The 23,632-nt window shown below is 41.1% G+C and overlaps 1 protein-coding gene across 1 annotated transcript; it reads right to left on the bottom strand.

The window, feature by feature from the left end:
• Positions 1-930: 930 nt before the first annotated feature.
• LOC110933009 (cold shock protein 1-like) lies at positions 931-17,539 on the bottom strand. The gene is made up of 2 exons (XM_022176252.1): positions 17,185-17,539; positions 931-1,415 (listed from the first exon to the last, which is right to left on the bottom strand). The coding sequence occupies exons 1-2, from the start codon at positions 17,537-17,539 to the stop codon at positions 931-933; spliced, it is 840 nt and encodes a 279-aa protein (XP_022031944.1).
• Between the last annotated feature and the right edge of the window lie 6,093 nt (positions 17,540-23,632).

A 23,632-nucleotide genomic window follows, 5' to 3' on the forward strand; every position in this document is an offset into this window, starting at 1 on the left:
TAATATCTTATTTATGCGTTCCTGGCTCGGTCAACATATAGACCCGTTTCATTTTTATACCTTGCTTTCATTAGCCGCTACTCCAAAGCGACGCAATTATTCAATTTCTGTTCAATCCTGTGAACATATAACCTGTTTCATTTTTATACCTTGCTTTTATTAACTACCAATTCGCCCATCTGACCCATTTCGGATTTTACCATTAGATCCCTTTTTCCATTAACCAAGGATTTTCATCATTTTATATGTTCCGATCCGTATTATTTCGTGTCGGAAACATATTTCAGATATAGCTTTTGTCATATTTACAATCTATGAATAAATACATGTCTTATAAAAAGGGTGTAAGCTTTTACTTACCTTGAATTCCGATTATGCTTTTCCACGCGTATTAGTTCCATTTGACCCGCTTCTACCCAAGCTTCCACCTAGCTTTTCGAGCGTCAATCTACCTTCTATCATTCGCAAGGTGATTAGATTAGTCATTATTATCAAGACTATCTCACCTTACGTACTTTATATCAAAATCACCAATTGATTTCATTATTGGTCAGTTTGACTTTTAAAAGTCAAACGGCCTATAACACGAGCAATTACACAATTAAGTTCAACAATTCATTTAAGCAATTTGTTAAATATCCGACATGCATTATTCTTACACTACCGTTTTAACTAGTTTTCTCATCAAATTCATTATACTTCTAATTTCTTTAACTAGTTCAAACGATTATCATGACTAGTTTCTTTATTCATTTTCGCAAGAGCCAAGGGTTCCCTTTTATAAGCGAGACCCGTTTCATCATACTATTTAGCATTCATCCGAATACCTATTATAATCAAGTTTTATACACAGCCGAGTAGACCGCGATTTTATTCAGGCATTTTAACAAACACCAAGTGGGCATAATTTTTACATATTTACAATCAAGTTCATAACTTGTCATTTGGATCCTGGCGAGCTTCCCTAGCTCCAATGTTGAAAACTCTTCCTTGGGCTTGATTGTTCTTTGGGCAATCTCGCTTGAAATGCCCGACATCTCCGCAACTAAAACATCCTTTCTTGTTTCCAGTACCGCCCTGGTTGTTGTTTTGGTTGCGGTTTCCATTACCAGTTTGGTTTCCAGAACCACCACGATTACCATTACCTCCTTGATTATTCCTATTCCCATTACTGTTTCTACCACGGTTTCCATTGCCATTACCATTACCACTACCTCTCTGACCACCATTATTCCCACGACCGGCACCATACCAGCATGTTTCTTTGGCATGGCCAACTTTTCCGCACGTTTCACATTTTCCAGCTCTGCATCGATCAGTGTGATGAAACTGACACACATCACATTTGGGCAGGGTGCCCATATATCCTTTTCCTCTAATCTCAGCACCAGAAGTAGCACCAGTCTTAGCCTCGGCTGGTGAAATCAAATATCACCCAGGAAAGGCGAATGTGGTGGCAGACGCCTTAAGTCGGAAAGAGAGGATTAAGCCCATAAGGGTTAGGGCCTTGGAGATGATCATTCAAACAGACCTCTCGTTGCGCATTCGTGCTGCACAAAGAGAAGCTCTCAAGAAGGAAAATCTTAAGGATGAATATCTCCATGGGATGGAGAACTAGTTGGTACCCAATGAGGAAGGAACCTTGTGTTTCATGGGATGAATTTGGGTTCCCCTCTTTGGAGGTCTTAGAGATGTGATCTTTGATGAAGCTCATAAATCAAGGTACTCGATCCACCCAGGATCGGATAAAATGTACCAAGATTTGAAAGATTTCTACTGGTGGCCGAGATTGAAAGGTGATGTTGCAACTTATGTTGGAAAATGTTTGACTTGCGCCAAGGTGAAGGCCGAATATCAGAAGCCTTCAGGTCTCCTAGAGCAACCTGAGATACCCATGTGGAAATGGGAGCAGATCTCGATGGATTTCATAACAAAGTGGCCCAAGACACCCAGAGGTCATGATACAATTTGGGTAATCGTAGACCTCCTGACAAAGTCTGCGCACTTTCTGCCAATCAGGGAAAAGGATAACACAGGTAAGCTAGCTGAGCTGCACCTAAGGGAGATAGTTGCACGTCATGGAGTGCCTATCTCGATTATATCTGATAGAGATGGGAGATTTGTGTCAAGGATTTGGCAATCTTTCCAAGAAGCGTTTGGTTCACAGTTGAATTTGAGCACCGCATTTCACCCACAGATGGCCGGTCAAAGTGAGAGAACGATTCAGACGCTTGAAGATATGTTACGAGCTTGCGTGATGGACCTTGGTGGCAGTTGGGACACTCACCTACCTTTGGTTGAGTTCTCCTATAATAACAACTACCATACAAGCATTTAAGCTGCACTGTTTGAAGCTCTCTACGGACGAAAGTGTCAATCGCTGTTATGCTGGGCAGATGCAGGCGATAGACAGCTAGTTGGTCCCGAATTGGTCTAAGAGACGACATATAAGATCATGCAGATCCGAGAACGCATCAAGGCGGCTCGTGATCGACAAAAGAGTAATGCGGACCAAAGAAGGAAACCTTTGGAATTTGAAGTGGGAAATATGGTTCTGTTGAAAGTCTCACCTTGGAAAGGTGTGGCACGCTTTGGGAAGCGTGGAAAGTTAAACCCACGATTTATTGGACCATTCAAAATCCTGGAAAGGATTGGTCCTGTAGCATACAAGTTGGAACTACCTGCGGAACTTAATGTTGTTCATGATACATTCCATGTATCTAATCTGAAGAAGAGTCTAACACAAGAAACAGTGGTCATTCCTGCTGACGAAGTTCACATTGACGACACACTCCACTTTACCGAAGAACCCATTGAGGTTACTGATTGGAAAGTTAACAAAACTCGGAAGAGTAGTGTTAAGCTTGTTAAGGTTAGATGGAACGCACGTCACGGCCCAGAGTTTACTTGGGAGCGTGAGGACCGCATGAAAGCAAAATATCCGCATTTGTTCCCTAACTCCCCTGCTGCTAGTAGTCGAGCTTAAAATTTCGGGACAAAATTTTCTTAACAGGGGGAGAATGTGACAACTGTCAAAAATTCAGGTATCCGCACAATTAATTAACCATGATTAGTGCTTAATAACTGTGCTAAATTTGCAATTAACTGCTTTCTGATTACTTCCATATACATACATGTGCATCATACATTTTTAATGTCATACCAATATTGCATGAAAGCGTTATTGCCTCAAATGATGCATTAAGTACATTTAGCACAGTTATCTGATAAATCAGGAAAATTCTGACAGAACTCAGCACATAGACAGACAGTACATTGAGACACAGAATGAGCCAGAAACCAAGTATTGCACTAGTATAGTGTGTAGGAAAGTAAGGATCACAAAACTGCCTTTCTAGTGATAGTTTAAGTGCCGGAATGTGCCTAAAACTCACCCAAGCTGCTGAATTCAGCAAAATTCAGCAAAAATCAGCATTTTAACAACCTAATTTTATGCAGAAACATGGTTAAATGGTCCTGAATGCTTTCCTAAGTGTCGGGAATCAAAAGTGTCATAAAAAGGTACATAAAGCACATTAAACTTCAAAGTTTAGCACTTTAACGAACTAGTAACCAACCGAACAACCGGACACTACCCGAAACATCAAATTTACACTAGAAGCACTGTTTTAACATTACCAAGCTAGTTATGGTCCCCGAACATCATAAATATCTGACGTGACCGTGTCGTCCCGATCAGTCAAAAACCCAATTAAACCTAGGTAGCTAGGGTAAGTCGGGTATCGTATCCACGAAGAGCATGTGGTCAGTATTGCACAACCTGTTCGATTAGTTAGACTATTTACAAAAATGTACAGTGTGATTATGAAGCTTGCTAATTTTTATAAGTTTGTTTGATTTTGAAAAGAACTCGGAGTGAACCGACAAATTGATATTATCTAAAACAACTACTTACTAACTAATATTGCAAACTAATTTATTTAATTGAAAACAAGAATTAGGAATACGGATCACACCCGGTTCGATAATTGCAAGACCTAGGGTTCCTACATGTTTTAACTTGATTCAATTGCGTATAGTGATTAACGGATTACTATCACGAAGCTTAGGTGCCAATTGCTATCAACGTCATAGACAACGGACCGTAATGCACTTCGTTGCCTCAGACATGTAAATCCTAACCTACGATAAGGCATAAGTGCACAAATTCATTTCGCAAAGTCATAACTTTATCATCATTCGACAATTCACAAATTCAATTCAAATGCACGACAATTATCATAAGTTTCAAATACTAAACAATTTGTCACAAAACCAAATTAAAATACAAATGTATAAACCCTAGAAATCTTACAACATCTACACCGGGGTGAAACCGACGAGACTAGCCGCACATGTCACTTGTGATCCTTGAACCCTTGTCTGCCGTGAAGTTGATGATGTATGGTCATTGTTTTTTTTTCTGTCGAGATGATGATCCCCTTTAAGGGCTGCCACCAATCGCTCGTTAATGGCTGCCCCCCCCACTATTTTTGTGAATAGTGATAAGTGGTTATCAGCCCAAAAGTCCACGGCCCAAAAGTCCACGGCCCAAAAGTTGTTTTATGGCTGCCTATAATATTCGAGATAATGGCCCAAAAAATAATGAAGGTTGCTGCCCAAAAGAATCTATTGTTGCAGCCCACTTCGCAATACTCCAAGCCCAAAAAGTGATGGTGGGCTGCCAAAATCGGAATAATAATAATGATGTTCCTTGATTCAAGAGCCCCCAAGATTATCATATATGGCTGCTAAACAATCGAGATGGTGGCTGCCCTCTTTCGTGAATGATGATATATGAATATTAATGATAATCATGAATCATAGTAGCCCACCAAAACAATGTTGTCTATTGCCTTTCATCGATCCCAATGAAGATGCCAAACCTTTGTGTATTGTTGCCAAACTTTTCGTGTATCCCCACTAACACCTATTAAATGCCATCCAAGATGTATGTCCACTCAATCTGCATGTCCACCAAAGTCAGCCCTTCACCCAATGTTCACCTCCTTGGAAAAAATTAATTAATGCTTCTCAAAAAATCACATGAATATATGATGATTGATATTAATTAAAATCCATGTGTCTTGTTGCTTCCCAATCCGAACAAGTCCCGGTTAATGTCATTCATTTGATTATCATCCCCGGTTGTTTAACTTCCTCTCTAAACATCTTAACTTCACCGAATAAAGTGATTAACCTGTAAAACCATAAACTCTAGTAGTTATCACATTCACGTCATTTAATCACTTGAAACACACTCAAATACGCAATGTAACACACTTTAACACTCGGGTTTCACACTCTCCATCACATCCCCACACTTGTCGTTTGCTTGCCCTCAAGCAAATCTGTTTCTCACTTTCACGTGGGTCGAACAAGAAACACACGTCCCATCCCCGAGACTAAGGTTAAGGTCTAAAGTCATACCCGGTTCAAACTTTTTGCAATTTACATAATCTCTAACGGTAAAGTGAATAATCGCATAAAAATGGTTATCCAAGATTAACCCGCCCGTAAAACTAACAAGTCATGCACATCCCTCACAATGTTCTCTCCACTCGGTTTAAAATTGGCTAATGGTTGATGCATTAGCGCTTTTGAAATAATCACTCAAACCGATTAGAACACGTACCCGCATAGGCTTGCAACTCAATCGTTCTCCACCACCGAACATGTGACACTCTAGGTTTTTCCGAACGAACACCTTGTAATATTTTGTGTGTATATATATATTATTAAATGGAAACGTGATTTTTGCATGATATGTGTGATATGTATGTATTATGTATATATGTATATGAGAGCCGAAACCACGACCCGAGACCATGACTCGCAACCGGGCGGTTGCGAGTGGGCCTCTCGGTTTCGAGTGGCCCTTGGGCCGTAACCGGTTTGGGCCGAAACCCCAAGCCCAACCCGAAAACACCCCTTGTATATAATCCCCACCATCTCCTCATTTCCCTCATTTGCTACTAAAACATACACACACACTCCTTACTTTCTCTCAACTAAGAAAACCCCAAAACAACATCCAAACTCTTCCAAATTTTCGGTTCAAGCAAGAATCTCGGACAAGGACTCGGTCAAGCTCGGATCACTCGGACACTTCATCTTCTCTCATTCTCTTCTCTTTGTTTTCGGCTCCTTCTTTTCATAACCGGTTAGTGTTTTCTTTTGTGCTTAAGATGTATGTATGTTGTATGAACTAAGAAATGTTGGTTAGTAGTTTATGCATGATTATTAGGTTGTTTTGTAAAGTTTGTGAATATGTGTTAACATGACTAAAATGACTTGATATTGGTAGTTTACAAGTGTTCATAGCCAACTACACTATGCTTTAAAGTTTCTTGCAAAAATGATGTTGATAAACATAAGATTTCGGCTATGAAGTGTATGTTCTTTGTTCTTGCCATGATAATCTTGTCATAAATATGTGATTTTTTTGGTTCATTAAATGTATGATTTGTTATGATGAAAACCCTAGAAAAATGATGAACAAAGGATGAACTTGTTTGAATATGACTTGAAGATGTAAAAATGGCAAAGTTTGATCTATCTTTACTAGTATTCAGATTAGGCAAAGTGTTAGTGAAATATTATTGGTTGTTTCCTAATATGGGCCTGAATTCTCGGTACAATTTGGACTGTCATATCTGCATCATCACGTGTGTATGAAAATGACAGATTACGACTCGCAACGACGGCATTACGACTCGAAACCACACGGTTGCGACTCGCAACCAAAACATGACAAGTCGAAACCACGAGATTGCGACTCGAGACCACGCCGTTGCGACTCGCAACCAAAACGTGATAACTCGAGACCACGGTTGCGACTCGCAACCACAGCGTGACAAGCCGAGACCACCTGGTTGCGACTCGAGACCAGCTGGTTGCGAGTGGGCTGTCCATTTTGGTTATTGGGCCATTTTGTGTTAACTTGGGCTATCTGTTATATGGACTATGTGTTGCTGAGTTCTGCTTGACTGTGTTAATTGTTTAGGCCGGCCCAATAACCCCATGACTGTTTACCTGTATGAATGTTACGTGCCCGTATGTGTTTTTACGTGAATGCTTGTATACCGAACCTGATCTATACCGGTAACCATGTTAGGACGTGGTGACCAACGTGATTGACAAGTAACCTAAACCTACCGAGCAACCCAAGGTGAGTTCACAACTTAAAAGCATGCGTCCCGGTGGTTTGGGACACGAGACTAGCAACCCTATCCCCTGGTAAAAGGGGATACCATTTACATACCTTCCCTAGTTATTGGGAACAAAACTTACTATTCCTTCCCGGGTATTGGGAAACCTTTTGGTTAATTACTGTTTATACGGATTGCAACTAACGGCACTAAACGAAACTCTATCACTCAAGTCCCTACTACAAATACCGATTAGTCGCCGGGTTAGGCGAGCGGGTTATTAGTTGATAGCGCTATTTAGGTGTTTACCAGCCTCACACCGTGCCCTGGTTTGGGACGGTCGTGAACTAATGTACTCAGAAATCCGTCAATGATGATAGAACATTGACATCGGGGCATCCTGCGGATACGCAACGGTTACCTAGTGTTCGGTATTGGAAAAACAGTTTAGTCGCTAACTTTTGGGGTAGCTCCCCAGGGCATGTATAAACGGATAAATTAACCGGTGAAACAAAGTTTTTGGAAATTAAAACTGGACAACTAGTGAACTCACTCAGCATTATTGTTGACCCCTTACTGCATGCTTTGCAGGTAACCAGTGACGAAGGAGCTTGCAGCTTGGGAACGTGTAGTGTCTGTTCACCCTTGTGTTGGGTGTTACCTTATTTTGAATCATGAACTTTGTTTTAAACTACCTTACTTATGCTTCCGCTATTTATTACTGTTTTGAACTTAAAACTTTAAACTCTGAACTTAATATTTGCTAAGCTTATGATTAGTAAGTATTACTTTTGTTATCAACTTAAGTATTCAGTATAATTGGTGGCTGGATCCTGGTCAGTCACGCCCCCGAAGCGGGTGTTATCCGCAGGTGGATTTTGGGGGTGTGACAGATTGGTATCAGAGCCATTGGTTATAGTGAACTTGGTTTTAAAAAGGGGAAAAATCTTTTTGGAGAAAACCAGACTATAACCCGTGACTCGCGACGACACTACACTCCAAGTGCAAGGCCCGACACATTTGACCTCATAGCTCGGACCAGTGTTTACTTATTTGCTATATGTTTCCTGTTATGCTATACGTACTAGTGTGCCTAAACTAGATAGATACACCTCTCTTTTCTATCCCATTCTCGCTACACTACGACATCACACTCATACTGTGTTTTCTGGTTATGAAGACAATGAGTGGACGCGGAAGAGGAAACATTAACATGACGCAGGCTCAGTTCACTAACCTGCTCAACACAGTGGCTGCGGCTTTTGCAGCTCACCCTATAGGTAAGCTCGTTGTTTTAGGATGTATAGATCCTACCGCCACATCGACTTTTCGCCTCTAAACCTATACGCTTCGCTTCTCACGAACAGGTCAGCATGCACCTGCGCAACCACCAGTGTGTACTTTCAAAACTTTCATGGATTGCAAGCCTCTCCCTTTCAACGGCACTGAGGGTGCCATAGGTCTTCTGCATTGGATTGAGAAAATTGAAGCTGTTTTTGCTGTTTGCGAGTGTCCCCCTGCAAATTGGGTAAAATTTGCTACTGCTACGCTTGAAGGAAGCGCGCTTTCTTGGTGGAAGGCGCAGATTCAGATGTTTGGGTTAGAAACTGCTAATGCAACTGCATGGGAGGATTTCAAGGATATGATTAAGGATGAATACTGTCACCGGGATGACATCCACAAGCTTGAGAATGAGTACTATGAGCTCAAAATGGTTGGGTCAGAGATTGAAACTTACACCAAGCTGTCTAATGATTATGCTGCTCTTTGCCCAAACCTGTCTCGACCTATGTACCGAAGGATCGAACTGTACATCAAGGGTTTGGCTCCAGAAATTCGAAGCCATGTCACTTCAGCCAACCACACTACCATTCAGCCGATTGTTCGACTTGCCCACAAACTTACTGATCAGGCCGTAGAGGAGGGCAGGTTGCCCAAAAGGATCAGTGCTATGGTCGGAACTTCTAGTGACAGCAAGCGTAAGTGGGAAGGAAGTCAAAGCAAGGATGCTAACCCCACTCAGGCCCCAGCTCAGCAAAGGAAAACCGAAAACAACAAAGGCGCTCAACAACAGGGTGGCTATCGTGGAAACCACCCCAAGTGCAACAAGTGCAATCGACATCACAGCGGGCAGTGTGTGAAGGGCCAGTGTCAGCGATGTAACAAAATGGGGCATGAGGCCAAGGATTGTAGAAGTCAGTTCCCAGCTAGACAGAACCAGCAGCAACCCCAACAGCAACAGCAGCAGGGAAACAACCGGGCATGTTTTAAGTGTGGAGCTGAGGGGCACTTTAAGAAGGATTGCCCTGAACTGAATCAGAACCGCAACAATAATCAGGGAGCTGGGAACAACAATCAGAACAACAATGCTGGGAATGGTGCTAGAGGAAGAGCTTTCGTGATTGGAGCTGGTGAAGCAAGGAATGACCCCAATGTTGTGACGGGTAAGTTCCTACTCGATGATCGTTATGTTTCTGTGTTATTTGATTCCGGTGCCGATGCTAGTTATGTATCCCTACGTATTAGTAAGAAGCTTAAGCGTCCGCTTTCGTTACTAAGTTCTCCTCATATCGTCGAGTTAGCTAATGGTAGAAACATCGAGGCCTCACACGTTGTCAAGGGTTGCAAACTAGAGTTGTCTGGTCAGACATTTAGTATCGATCTTTTCCCTGTTACTCTCGGAAGCTTCGACGTCGTTATTGGTATGGATTGGTTATCCAAGCATCGCGCTGAGATTCTTTGTCAAGAGAAAGCAGTTCGTATTCCTCGCCGTTCTGGCAAACCCCTCATTGTACAAGGTGGCAAAGGTGGAGAAGTCTCCGGCATTATCTCGTTCTTGAAGGCCCAGAGGTGTTTACGAAAAGGGCACACCGCTATCTTAGCACTTGTTACCAACACGCAGAAAAAGGAAAGGAGGATTGAAGATTTTCCAGTAGTGCGAGACTACCCCGAGGTATTTCCTGAGGAATTACCTGGACTCCCTCCCCATCGTCAGGTCGAATTCCAAATCGAGCTAGCTCCCGGAGCAGCGCCTATAGCTCGTGCACCTTACCGTTTAGCCCCTGCAGAATTGAAGGAACTCTCGACGCAATTACAAGAACTATTGGATAAAGGATTTATCCGTCCTAGTTCATCACCCTGGGGAGCACCGGTACTCTTTGTTAAGAAGAAGGATGGCACGTTCCGAATGTGTATTGACTATCGTGAGTTGAACAAGGTTACCATCAAGAATCGTTACCCTCTCCCGCGAATCGACGATTTGTTTGATCAATTGCAAGGATCAAGCTACTATTCCAAGATTGACCTGCGATCAGGCTACCATCAGTTAAGGGTCCGTAGTGAAGACATTCCCAAAACTGCATTCAGAACTCGTTATGGTCATTATGAATTCCTCGTTATGCCCTTTGGAATGACCAACGCCCCTGCAGTATTCATGGACCTCATGAACCGGGTATGCAAACCCTACCTCGACAAGTTCGTGATTGTGTTTATAGACGACATCCTGATCTACTCGAAAAGTCAGGAAGAGCATGAACAGCACCTACGCCTTATCCTCGAACTCCTTCGCAATGAGCAACTGTATGCCAAGTTCTCGAAATGCGACTTCTGGCTTCGAGAAGTCCATTTCCTTGGGCACGTGGTTAACAAGGATGGAATCCACGTCGACCCAGCTAAGATCGACTCTATAAAGAATTGGCCTACCCCTAAGACTCCGACTGAAGTTCGCCAATTCTTGGGATTGGCAGGTTACTACCGCAGATTCATTCAAGGATTCTCAAAGATTGCACAACCCCTCACTACACTCACTCAGAAAGGCGTCACCTACAAGTGGAATGAAGCGCAGGAATCTGCTTTTCAAAGGCTTAAGGATAACCTCTGCAGTGCTCCTATTCTCTCGTTACCTGAAGGAACGGACGACTTTGTGGTTTACTGTGATGCGTCTATTCATGGACTCGGTTGCGTGTTGATGCAACGCGAGAAAGTTATTGCTTACGCCTCTCGACAACTCAAGACACACGAAAGGAACTACACAACACATGACTTGGAACTAGGAGCGGTGATATTTGCGCTTAAGATATGGAGACATTACCTGTACGGTACCAAGTGCACCATTTACACCGATCACAGGAGTCTCGAGCATATCTTTAAGCAGAAGGAATTAAACATGCGACAACGTCGATGGGTTGAACTTCTGAATGATTACGAATGCGCCATCAAGTACCATCCGGGCAAGGCCAATGTTGTGGCAGACGCCCTCAGCCGGAAAGACACTATACCACGGCGCGTGCGAGCATTACAACTTACCATCCAGTCTAGTCTTCCTACCCAGATCCGAAATGCTCAGATTGAAGCTTTGAAACCGGAAAACATCAGGGCTGAGTCCCTGCGAGGATCGAGACAGCAACTAGAACAGAAAGAAGACGGCGCCTACTATGTGGCAGGACGCATTTGGGTCCCACTTTACGGGGATTTACGAGAGCTTGTGATGGACGAAGCCCATAAGTCCCGTTACTCAGTACATCCTGGTTCAGATAAGATGTACCACGACTTAAGGACCACCTACTGGTGGCCTGGCATGAAAGCCCACATAGCAGCCTATGTTGGCAAATGTTTGACCTGCGCAAGAGTCAAGATCGAGTATCAGAAACCAGCAGGCCTACTACAACAACCGGAAATCCCGAAATGGAAATGGGAGCAAATTTCCATGGATTTTGTTACAGGGCTACCTAGATCTCAACGCGGGAATGATACTATCTGGGTGATAGTAGACCGTTTGACTAAGTCTGCACACTTTTTGGCCATTAAGGAAACAGACAAGTTCTCAACCTTGGCAGAAATCTATTTAAAGGAAGTAGTCTCCAGGCACGGGGTGCCAACTTCTATTATTTCCGACCGAGACGCTCGTTTTACTTCCGAGTTGTGGCAAGCTATGCACAAATCCTTTGGCTCACGTTTGGACATGAGCACCGCTTATCACCCGCAAACGGATGGGCAGTCTGAACGCACCATCCAAACCCTGGAAGACATGCTTAGAGCATGTGTGATCGATTTTGGCAAGAACTGGGAGAAGCATCTACCGTTGGTGGAATTCTCCTACAACAACAGCTACCACACTAGCATTCAGGCGGCACCTTTTGAGGCATTGTACGGTCGTAAATGCCGATCACCTCTCTGCTGGGCGGAAGTCGGTGACAGTCAACTCACAGGCCCAGAACTAGTGGTAGACACAACAGAAAAGATTTCCCAGATCAGGCAACGCATGGCGGCAGCTCGTGACCGTCAGAAAAGCTACGCTGACAAGCGTAAGAGACCATTAGAATTCCAGGTCGGGGACCGGGTTCTACTAAAAGTCTCCCCCTGGAAGGGTGTGGTCCGTTTCGGTAAACGGGGCAAGCTGAATCCACGGTATGTTGGACCATTCGAAATTACCGAGAAAATCGGTAAGGTTGCTTATAGATTAAACCTGCCTGCAGAGCTGAGTGCAGTGCACAACGTTTTTCACGTATCTAGCCTGAAGAAGTGTTTGTCGGATGAAACACTTGTGATTCCTTTTAAGGAACTGACGATTGATGAACAGCTACACTTTACTGAGGAACCGATTGAGATCACGGATCGAGAAATCAAAACCCTCAAACGTAGCCAGATACCCCTTGTGCGAGTTCGTTGGAACTCACGGCGCGGCCCAGAGTTTACCTGGGAGCGGGAGGACCAGATGAAGTCCAAGTATCCCCAGTTATTCCTAAACGAAAACCCCAGCACTGAAGCTACAACCGAATTTCGGGACGAAATTCCAAACTAACGGGGGGATGATGTGACACCCCGTTGAAACACGCTAGCTTGGCAGTGGCTGCTTCAACTTTCGGGACGAAAGTTCTTAAAACTTGGGGATAATGTGACACTCTAGGTTTTTCCGAACGAACACCTTGTAATATTTTGTGTGTATATATATATTATTAAATGGAAACGTGATTTTTGCATGATATGTGTGATATGTATGTATTATGTATATATGTATATGAGAGCCGAAACCACGACCCGAGACCATGACTCGCAACCGGGCGGTTGCGAGTGGGCCTCTCGGTTTCGAGTGGCCCTTGGGCCGTAACCGGTTTGGGCCGAAACCCCAAGCCCAACCCGAAAACACCCCTTGTATATAATCCCCACCATCTCCTCATTTCCCTCATTTGCTACTAAAACATACACACACACTCCTTACTTTCTCTCAACTAAGAAAACCCCAAAACAACATCCAAACTCTTCCAAATTTTCGGTTCAAGCAAGAATCTCGGACAAGGACTCGGTCAAGCTCGGATCACTCGGACACTTCATCTTCTCTCATTCTCTTCTCTTTGTTTTCGGCTCCTTCTTTTCATAACCGGTTAGTGTTTTCTTTTGTGCTTAAGATGTATGTATGTTGTATGAACTAAGAAATGTTGGTTAGTAGTTTATGCATGATTATTAGGTTGTTTTGTAAAGTTTGTGAATATGTGTTAACATGACTAAAATGACTTGATATTGGTAGTTTACAAGTGTTCATAGCCAACTACACTATGCTTTAAAGTTTCTTGCAAAAATGATGTTGATAAACATAAGATTTCGGCTATGAAGTGTATGTTCTTTGTTCTTGCCATGATAATCTTGTCATAAATATGTGATTTTTTTGGTTCATTAAATGTATGATTTGTTATGATGAAAACCCTAGAAAAATGATGAACAAAGGATGAACTTGTTTGAATATGACTTGAAGATGTAAAAATGGCAAAGTTTGATCTATCTTTACTAGTATTCAGATTAGGCAAAGTGTTAGTGAAATATTATTGGTTGTTTCCTAATATGGGCCTGAATTCTCGGTACAATTTGGACTGTCATATCTGCATCATCACGTGTGTATGAAAATGACAGATTACGACTCGCAACGACGGCATTACGACTCGAAACCACACGGTTGCGACTCGCAACCAAAACATGACAAGTCGAAACCACGAGATTGCGACTCGAGACCACGCCGTTGCGACTCGCAACCAAAACGTGATAACTCGAGACCACGGTTGCGACTCGCAACCACAGCGTGACAAGCCGAGACCACCTGGTTGCGACTCGAGACCAGCTGGTTGCGAGTGGGCTGTCCATTTTGGTTATTGGGCCATTTTGTGTTAACTTGGGCTATCTGTTATATGGACTATGTGTTGCTGAGTTCTGCTTGACTGTGTTAATTGTTTAGGCCGGCCCAATAACCCCATGACTGTTTACCTGTATGAATGTTACGTGCCCGTATGTGTTTTTACGTGAATGCTTGTATACCGAACCTGATCTATACCGGTAACCATGTTAGGACGTGGTGACCAACGTGATTGACAAGTAACCTAAACCTACCGAGCAACCCAAGGTGAGTTCACAACTTAAAAGCATGCGTCCCGGTGGTTTGGGACACGAGACTAGCAACCCTATCCCCTGGTAAAAGGGGATACCATTTACATACCTTCCCTAGTTATTGGGAACAAAACTTACTATTCCTTCCCGGGTATTGGGAAACCTTTTGGTTAATTACTGTTTATACGGATTGCAACTAACGGCACTAAACGAAACTCTATCACTCAAGTCCCTACTACAAATACCGATTAGTCGCCGGGTTAGGCGAGCGGGTTATTAGTTGATAGCGCTATTTAGGTGTTTACCAGCCTCACACCGTGCCCTGGTTTGGGACGGTCGTGAACTAATGTACTCAGAAATCCGTCAATGATGATAGAACATTGACATCGGGGCATCCTGCGGATACGCAACGGTTACCTAGTGTTCGGTATTGGAAAAACAGTTTAGTCGCTAACTTTTGGGGTAGCTCCCCAGGGCATGTATAAACGGATAAATTAACCGGTGAAACAAAGTTTTTGGAAATTAAAACTGGACAACTAGTGAACTCACTCAGCATTATTGTTGACCCCTTATTGCATGCTTTGCAGGTAACCAGTGACGAAGGAGCTTGCAGCTTGGGAACGTGTAGTGTCTGTTCACCCTTGTGTTGGGTGTTACCTTATTTTGAATCATGAACTTTGTTTTAAACTACCTTACTTATGCTTCCGCTATTTATTACTGTTTTGAACTTAAAACTTTAAACTCTGAACTTAATATTTGCTAAGCTTATGATTAGTAAGTATTACTTTTGTTATCAACTTAAGTATTCAGTATAATTGGTGGCTGGATCCTGGTCAGTCACGCCCCCGAAGCGGGTGTTATCCGCAGGTGGATTTTGGGGGTGTGACAGAACACGAATACTAAGAACAAGTCATAAGGTCTTTGGAGGGTTGTAAACGGGCTAGGTTAAGGGTATGGAATAGGATTTTTTTTTTATTATTTCTTTTAGTGGCTAAGGTGATGAAAAATTCGATTTTTATTACAAATGACTACTCTAAACAAAACAAAACTAAACTATAAACATCAACTACAAGGCAACAACTTTAACCTTTTATTCAACAACTACTAACTTCATATTTTTGTATTTTTTCTCAACATTTTCTGTTTTTTTTTGCATAAGTAAATCACAACTATATAAACAAATAATCCTAAAATCGAATTTCCATCACACGGGTTTAAAAGAAAAAAGTTTAAGGTTATGGGTTATAGGGTGGTCAAACGAAAGAGTTAGGCTCAAAATTGGCTACTAAGGGATAAGTTTTTTTTTTTTTTTTGGGTATGGATATATAAATGGTGTAAAAAGGAAAAGGTTTACCTAATGCCATAATCATTCTCGTGCTTGTATTCGGTCTATGGTCTCAAACGTATCAAGAGTTGCAAGTTCTACAATACATGACTAATGGTCCACTCAAACAAAGAAACAATAGTATGTAATTCTATGATGTAAAAGTGGCTCAAAACCTCACATGTATCAAGGGTATGGTATGTGACATGCATCAAATGCTAGTTTCTGATGTAAAAGTGGCTCAAAACCTCACATGTATCAAGGGTATGGTATGTGACATGCATCAAATGCTAGTTTCTTAGGCGGATTATTCCCAAATAACCACCCGCTAAATACCCATCATGCTAATTATTTGAACTTGACCATGACAATAGACCAAATGGGTTGTGCCATCCCTCGTTGACTTAGTTACTTGTGCTTTTTAGATTGCTTCAAACAAAGACATTTTTGAAAATTTTTTGAAATTTTCCCCCATCCCCACACTTGAGGTAAACATTGTCCTCAATGTGTAGTGTTTAAATGAACGGGTCAAAATCAAAAACTTTTACTACTCCCCCATCCCCACACTTGAGGTGAACATTGTCCTCAATGTGTAAGAACTAGAGTTTTTTTTTTTTTTTTTGAAATGCGAAAGGGATGTGACACGGCTAACCTCCCCAAAGTTTCACCCCGGAAAATAATATACAATTTACAATCCACTTATTTGCTAACTAAAAATCAAAAGTAAAAAGAAACGTATGCACCTGATTTTTTAGCTCATTCCTCGTGTGCTCTTCATCCTTCAACAAAGTGGTCGTCTCACGAACAAGGTGTACCTACAAATCTCAACCCTTGTGTAGAAGCATGCTTCTCACAACCATTAAAATTTGTTAGTTACCTAGTTCTACCAATTTTATGAAAGTATTACCAAACCATTCGTTAATTTACCTTGATTTATGTGGAAAAAAAATTTTACAACAATAACAAGCCTAACTCACTTTCGTAGGAATCACGGTTGCATTTAGCGTATGCAACAAGCCCTTTTAAACCTACCGATAGCTCGGGAGGACGAGTAGGTCTCGTGAGGGTTATATAGGGAACACACCCACAACGTTCATTTAACTAAGAAAAAAAAATAAAACAAATAATAATACAAACTCTACAACAATCATAACTGATTTACCTCTCATGGTGGTCGAAGTGCACATTTGCCTACCGAGTTTCCAACATACGCTCGGTAGTTGGCATGTCGGATCCATTCTCTTTTTATTTTACGCGGCATGCGTAGTAAGCTACTTTGGGGTGGTTTCTTGATGAAATGTCCAATGTCTTGCAAGACTACCCTTCGAATCCTTATACCCGAACCCGCATCCCCAACTTTGTTGGTTGGAGTGATAAGTATGGGAGAAGGATGGATATGAACGTGGGCATCTTTCGGATCCGACTCGTCTCGCGGTATGATGTCTTCCGCTTGGTTCAAACATCCATTTTCTTGCTCGGGAAGATCGATAACCTCTTCCACCACATCACCATCTACTATTGTACCATTGGCCAAAACCTCCCGCTCGCGTTTAATTTGGGCTAATTCCTCCGCTAATTGACCCACTTGCACCACCAATGCTTCATGGGCTTTATCTCTCACTTCATTCGCTTTCTTCAAATCTTTGATATCCTGTTGATATTCTTTGATATCTTCATGATATTCTTTCGCCATGTTTATGAGAAAATCAAGCTTGGAATGCACTGACTCTAGAGGTTCCTCGATGCCGGTTGAGGGTATTCATTATATTAATCATCATACTCCTCCTCCCGGTAACTTGAGAAATGTGGCAATTCGGGTTTATAGTAGTATTCTTGATAATGTGGTGGTTGCTTGTAACCAGACTTTATTTTTCCTTTCCAAAACACCGGATCTTTCCAAAACACTGGACAATCTTCATGTATATGAATTTTTCCACAACAAGGACATTCGCTTTCTTGCTCTGGTGGTAGAGGTGGTCTAGTGTATGGATAATGTGAGGATGGACCATTGAAATCTTTATGATCCGCCCTCCTATAATCAAACAATCCGCTGAGGTAGTCTTCCCGTTCCTTGTTAGCTTGAACTTTTTCGTAGAAAACAGAGCAATCCTCTAAATAGTGCTCTCCGCTTCCACAACACTCACACGGATCATCATCTACCCAATTCATATTGAAAGATGGTACCTGCAAAACATGTACCTGCACAAACAAGCTCGGCCACCCAAAGTAAAATCACAAACAAAAAAAAATACAAGAAAAAAAACTAAACTAAAATCGAACAAGCAATTAAATACTAAGCGCACTAGCTCCCCGGCAACGGCGCCATTTTGACGTGACCGTGTCGTCCCGATCAGTCAAAAACCCAATTAAACCTAGGTAGCTAGGGTAAGTCGGGTATCGTATCCACAAAGAGCATGTGGTCAGTATCGCACAACCTGTTCGATTAGTTAGACTATTTACAAAAATGTACAGTGTGATTATGAAGCTTGCTAATTTTTATAAGTTTGTTTGATTTTGAAAAGAACTCGGAGTGAACCGACAAATTGATATTATCTAAAACAACTACTTACTAACTAATATTGCAAACTAATTTATTTAATTGAAAACAAGAATTAGGAATACGGATCACACCCGGTTCGATAATTGCAAGACCTAGGGTTCCTACATGTTTTAACTTGATTCAATTGCATATAGTGATTAACGGATTACTATCACGAAGCTTAGGTGCCAATTGCTATCAACGTCATAGACAACGGACCGTAATGCACTTCGTTGCCTCGGACATGTAAATCCTAACCTACGATAAGGCATAAGTGCACAAATTCATTTCGCAAAGTCATAACTTTATCATCGTTCGACAATTCACAAATTCAATTCAAATGCACGACAATTATCATAAGTTTCAAATACTAAACAATTTGTCACAAAACCAAATTAAAATACAAATGTATAAACCCTAGAAATCTTACAACATCTACACCAGGGTGAAACCGACGAGACTAGCCGCACATGTCACTTGTGATCCTTGAACCCTTGTCTGCCGTGAAGTTGATGATGTATGGTCATTGTTTTTTTTTTCTGTCGAGATGATGATCCCCTTTAAGGGCTGCCACCAATCGCTCGTTAATGGCTGCCCCCTCCCCCCCCACTATTTTTGTGAATAGTGATAAGTGGTTATCAGCCCAAAAGTCCACGGCCCAAAAGTTGTTTTATGGCTGCCTATAATATTCGAGATAATGGCCCAAAAAATAATGAAGGTTGCTGCCCAAAAGAATCTATTGTTGTAGCCCACTTCACAATACTCCAAGCCCAAAAAGTGATTGTGGGCTGCCAAAATCGGAATAATAATAATGATGTTCCTTGATTCAAAAGCCCCCAAGATTATCATATATGGCTGCTAAACAATCGAGATGGTGGCTGCCCTCTTTCGTGAATGATGATATATGAATATTAATGATAATCATGAATCATAGTAGCCCACCAAAACAATGTTGTTTGCTGCCTTTCATCGATCCCAATGAAGATGCCAAACCTTTGTGTATTGTTGCCAAACTTTTCGTGTATCCCCACAAACACCTATTAAATGCCATCCAAGATGTATGTCCACTCAATCTGCATGTCCACCAAAGTCAGCCCTTCACCCAATGTTCACCTCCTTGGAAAAAATTAATTAATGCTTCTCAAAAAATCACATGAATATATGATGATTGATATTAATTAAATTCCATGTGTCTTGTTGCTTCCCAATCCGAACAAGTCCCGGTTAATGTCATTCATTTGATTATTATCCCCGGTTGTTTAACTTCCTCTCTAAACATCTTAACTTCACCGAATAAAGTGATTAACCTGTAAAACCATAAACTCTAGTAGTTATCAAATTCACGTCATTTAATCACTTGAAACACACTCAAATACGCAATGTAACACACTTTAACACTCGGGTTTCACACTCTCCATCAATATCATAAATATCTAGTAACTAGAATAACTAACTAGATACTTGGTTTTTAACCTTAAACTAACTAATTTAGTTTCACCCTAATCTACTACCCCCCCCCCCCCACCTAGTAATCGGCCAACATATGGCCCACTTAGTTGATTTTATTTCAATATAAAAATAGATCATGTACCCTAATGATAAGCATATTATACAAGGGTTGGAATGATGAAATGGGTTATAAGTAAACTTGTGGGATCATAGTCTCATTTCACACACACTAAAACACCCACTAACTCTCCTCCTTCCCCTTGCTTGTTCTCGGCCGAAGACACCACACCACACAACCATCACTATCTTTCATTCTTCATACATTCTACATACACACAAAGGTGTTAGAGGTCATACAAAGAAGCTAGGAGCTTACGGAAGTGCAAGGACCTCTCTCATTTGCTTTTATCCATCTCATAACTTCTCTTAATCATCCCTAGCCTTGTGGTAGTGGTAAGAATCTTGATCATGCTAGTTTACTTCTATTTTAAGTGGTTAAAAGAAGAATCATACTCATAACTTTGAAGAACACTAAGAATCACAATATGTAAACTTGAACATAAGCATGTTTAATGAAGAAACTAAGTTTTTTATGTGATGATTTGCTTGTTGATTGTTGTTTGTTCATGTATATGATGTAGATCATCATATGATTGATCGATGTCATATGGTCGGTAAAAAATATAAGTGAAATATGTCCTATTCACCTTTTACTAGTAAAGGGCAAGTACGGTGTTGAATCCACGGGGAATCAGTGGAAAGTGTAAAAGTTCATTGTTTTAATTATCATCTACTTCTAACTAATTGCTTTTTGCAGTTTTGAGAATGATTGCGAAAACAAATGTAAATTAGAGTTGTAAACAATTGTGAGAAAAGGGACCAATCTCCGGGTTTTCAGGTTATGTAGAAAATCGGTTTACTTAGTTACTACCAGTTGGAAATCACATAGACATGATTTGTAAACTTGTTTTGATAAATAATTAACGGACAATATATTTGATTGCAATGATCCACGATCGGAACCGAAAGATTGATGCAAATGAATAGTAGTCCAATTAATTACCAATTTCAGATTTCATAAACATAATCGAGTTCAATGATTAAAGGTTTAAAACAATGACATCCTAGAATTTAATCCCGGTTGTTGATGAACAAACCAAATAATTGATGAACACGAATGATTACGATAATCTAATAATGTTTAATCGAAACAAATAACAATAAGATAGACTAACCGAATGATTAATTAAATCTCAATCCAAAAAGTTGTAAACATAAGCAAACCCAAAGTTCTAACACAAACCCTAGCCCCGGAGACGGTCATGGGTGGTTTAGCCGCTCATGACGTGCGTACAACCTTCAAAAGCTTGAAAGCATGATGACTTCATGATGATTCGGATCTTGGTGAAGGATGATGATGATCTTCGATGATGTTCGGCTGCCAAAAGTTGTTGTCAAAAGCCTCCAAAACTCCATGGCCCAGAAGTGTAACTATTGATTTAAGAGCTCCAAAAAATGATGTATGTGCTGCCAGATTTTCGAGAGCCCATAATTGTTGTATGTGAGGCCCAAAATCTCGATGAATTCATAATGAATATCTCCCAAAATTGTATTATGACCGCTAATATCGAGATGTTGCTGCCACTCGTTGATGGATCATGATGTTGTTTATTTTTAGAGCCCAAGATAGTGGCTTCCTCTTGCTGCCAATAATCGAGAGTGGATAATGATGATGTTGGGCCGATTTGGGCTGCATATTAATAATGATTGCTGCATTAACATGAAGTCTGCCCCGATAATCGATGGATATGATGTGATGTTAAGCATGAATTAAAAGCTCCCGAAACATGTGATAGTGGCTGCCACTTTCGTTATATGTGCTGCCAATATTTCGTAAGCACCATGTCCAATACGTAAGCCACAATTGCATGTCCCTGTTCTTTTTGTTCCACTCCTACACAAATGGTAGGTCATGGTTTGACTGCCGTAGGCCCCATCGTGATTTAACAAACCCAACTATATCTCACATACAACTTTTACTTAATGTCAATTTAGCCCCTCGACTTCAATATTTTATAAAACTTAAACATCTAAACAATGTTTCGCTTTCCGATAACGACCAAGAGGTCCCTTAACTTCAGTTCTTCGTACTGCTTGCATATCTAAACCATCAATTCAACCCGAAACGCATCCGAACCCTTCCGTTTGCTACGTTCGCCAACATCGGACATTCCACATCAACTCTAAACGTGTTAACTTCCTTGAATTAAGCAATTAACCTGCACAAACCACAATTTCTCATAGTTATCTTATTCGACACGTTTAATGTCACACCCCAACCGATGGCGGAAACATCGGGATGAGACGAACAAATTGCTCAAAACAACATAACGCTAATTGTGACAATATAGATTAAATCATTTTATTAAACCTAAAGAACAATACATTGTTTCAAATAGTAAACATAAATTCAAGCATTGTTTAATTGCTGTAATGGGTTTCTAGGTTCATCCTAGCTTGTTTTCTTGATCACTTCGTCTAACAACCTGCAACATGTATTAAAATAACATCAACAAAAATATGTTGGCGAGTATACAAGTTTGATACATAATATAGTAGAATAAAGTGTTTAAATGTACTCATATCCAACATGAATACAATGATACAAGTTACTACTTTGCCATTCAATATCGTTCAACATCGTTCAATATCGTTCAACATCGTTCAAATATCGTTCAACCTCGTTCAACATCGTTCAACATCGTTCAACATCGTTCAACATCGTTCACATATCGTTCACATATCGTTCACATATCGTTCACATATCGTTCAACATCGCAATACCCCAAGACTCAAGGGCATTGAGATTAACACGTTCAACATGCATAGCATAAGAGATTAACAAGCATCAAATTGTTTCATGTTTAAATGTGGATAGAGTGTGATTAAAACAAGACTCAAGTGTTGTGTAATTTGAATATGGAATACATGTTGCACCCAAATGTGTTTAAAACGAAAATGGGATCGAGTATACTCACATTGATTGCGTTGCGGTCTCTTGTAATAACGCACGAGTAAAGATTGGAAAATCCAAGGGAACGAACAAGAGTGGTTAACCTAAATACGAGGGGCGGTTACGAGATGAAAACAATCCTTGTCGCGATGTCCGTAGTTCCTTGGTTGGCTTCCGACGTGAACCAGCGCGAACCAAAAGATGATGTCCGAATTCTCGTCGGCTCCGACGACGTGATATCCGTACGTCGCCTACTCGATCTCCGGCGACTTCGAACTCCGGTGGGTTGTGCAAGTATCTTTCCGGAGACTTGTTATCGAACAGAGAGGGTAAAAGGGTGTGTCGAGATGTGGTTGGGAGGTTATAACAGAGGTTACGAAGTTGAAATATGTTTTTGTTATCTTTGTTTGGAGACCTTTATATAACGTTTTACGAGCCTCGCAAATTTGGAAGTTGTTATGTGATTGATTTGTAAAAATGGAAATTTCAATCATCAAGAAATTAGGAATGAAGAAAAAGGCAACGAACAACTGTTTCTCGCATGGCACAGTTGGCGGCAACTTGAGAAAGGAAGTCAACAGCGACGTTTTCGGCTTAATTTATTTTCACGCGGTTTTTTTATAACAAACAAGCGACTGGTGGAGTGGTTAAGTTGTGGTTTGTTGATTGCGGGTACCTGAGTTCGAGTCTGGGCATGCCCTTTTTATTAATTTGGTTTTTAATAGTTTTCAAGGATTGCACAATCAGACCCTGTGGTTAAGTTTTCTTTATAATTGCAATAATAG

This window comes from Helianthus annuus, chromosome 16 (assembly GCF_002127325.2).
Source record: "Helianthus annuus cultivar XRQ/B chromosome 16, HanXRQr2.0-SUNRISE, whole genome shotgun sequence".
NCBI classification, from domain to species: Eukaryota; Viridiplantae; Streptophyta; class Magnoliopsida; order Asterales; family Asteraceae; genus Helianthus; species Helianthus annuus.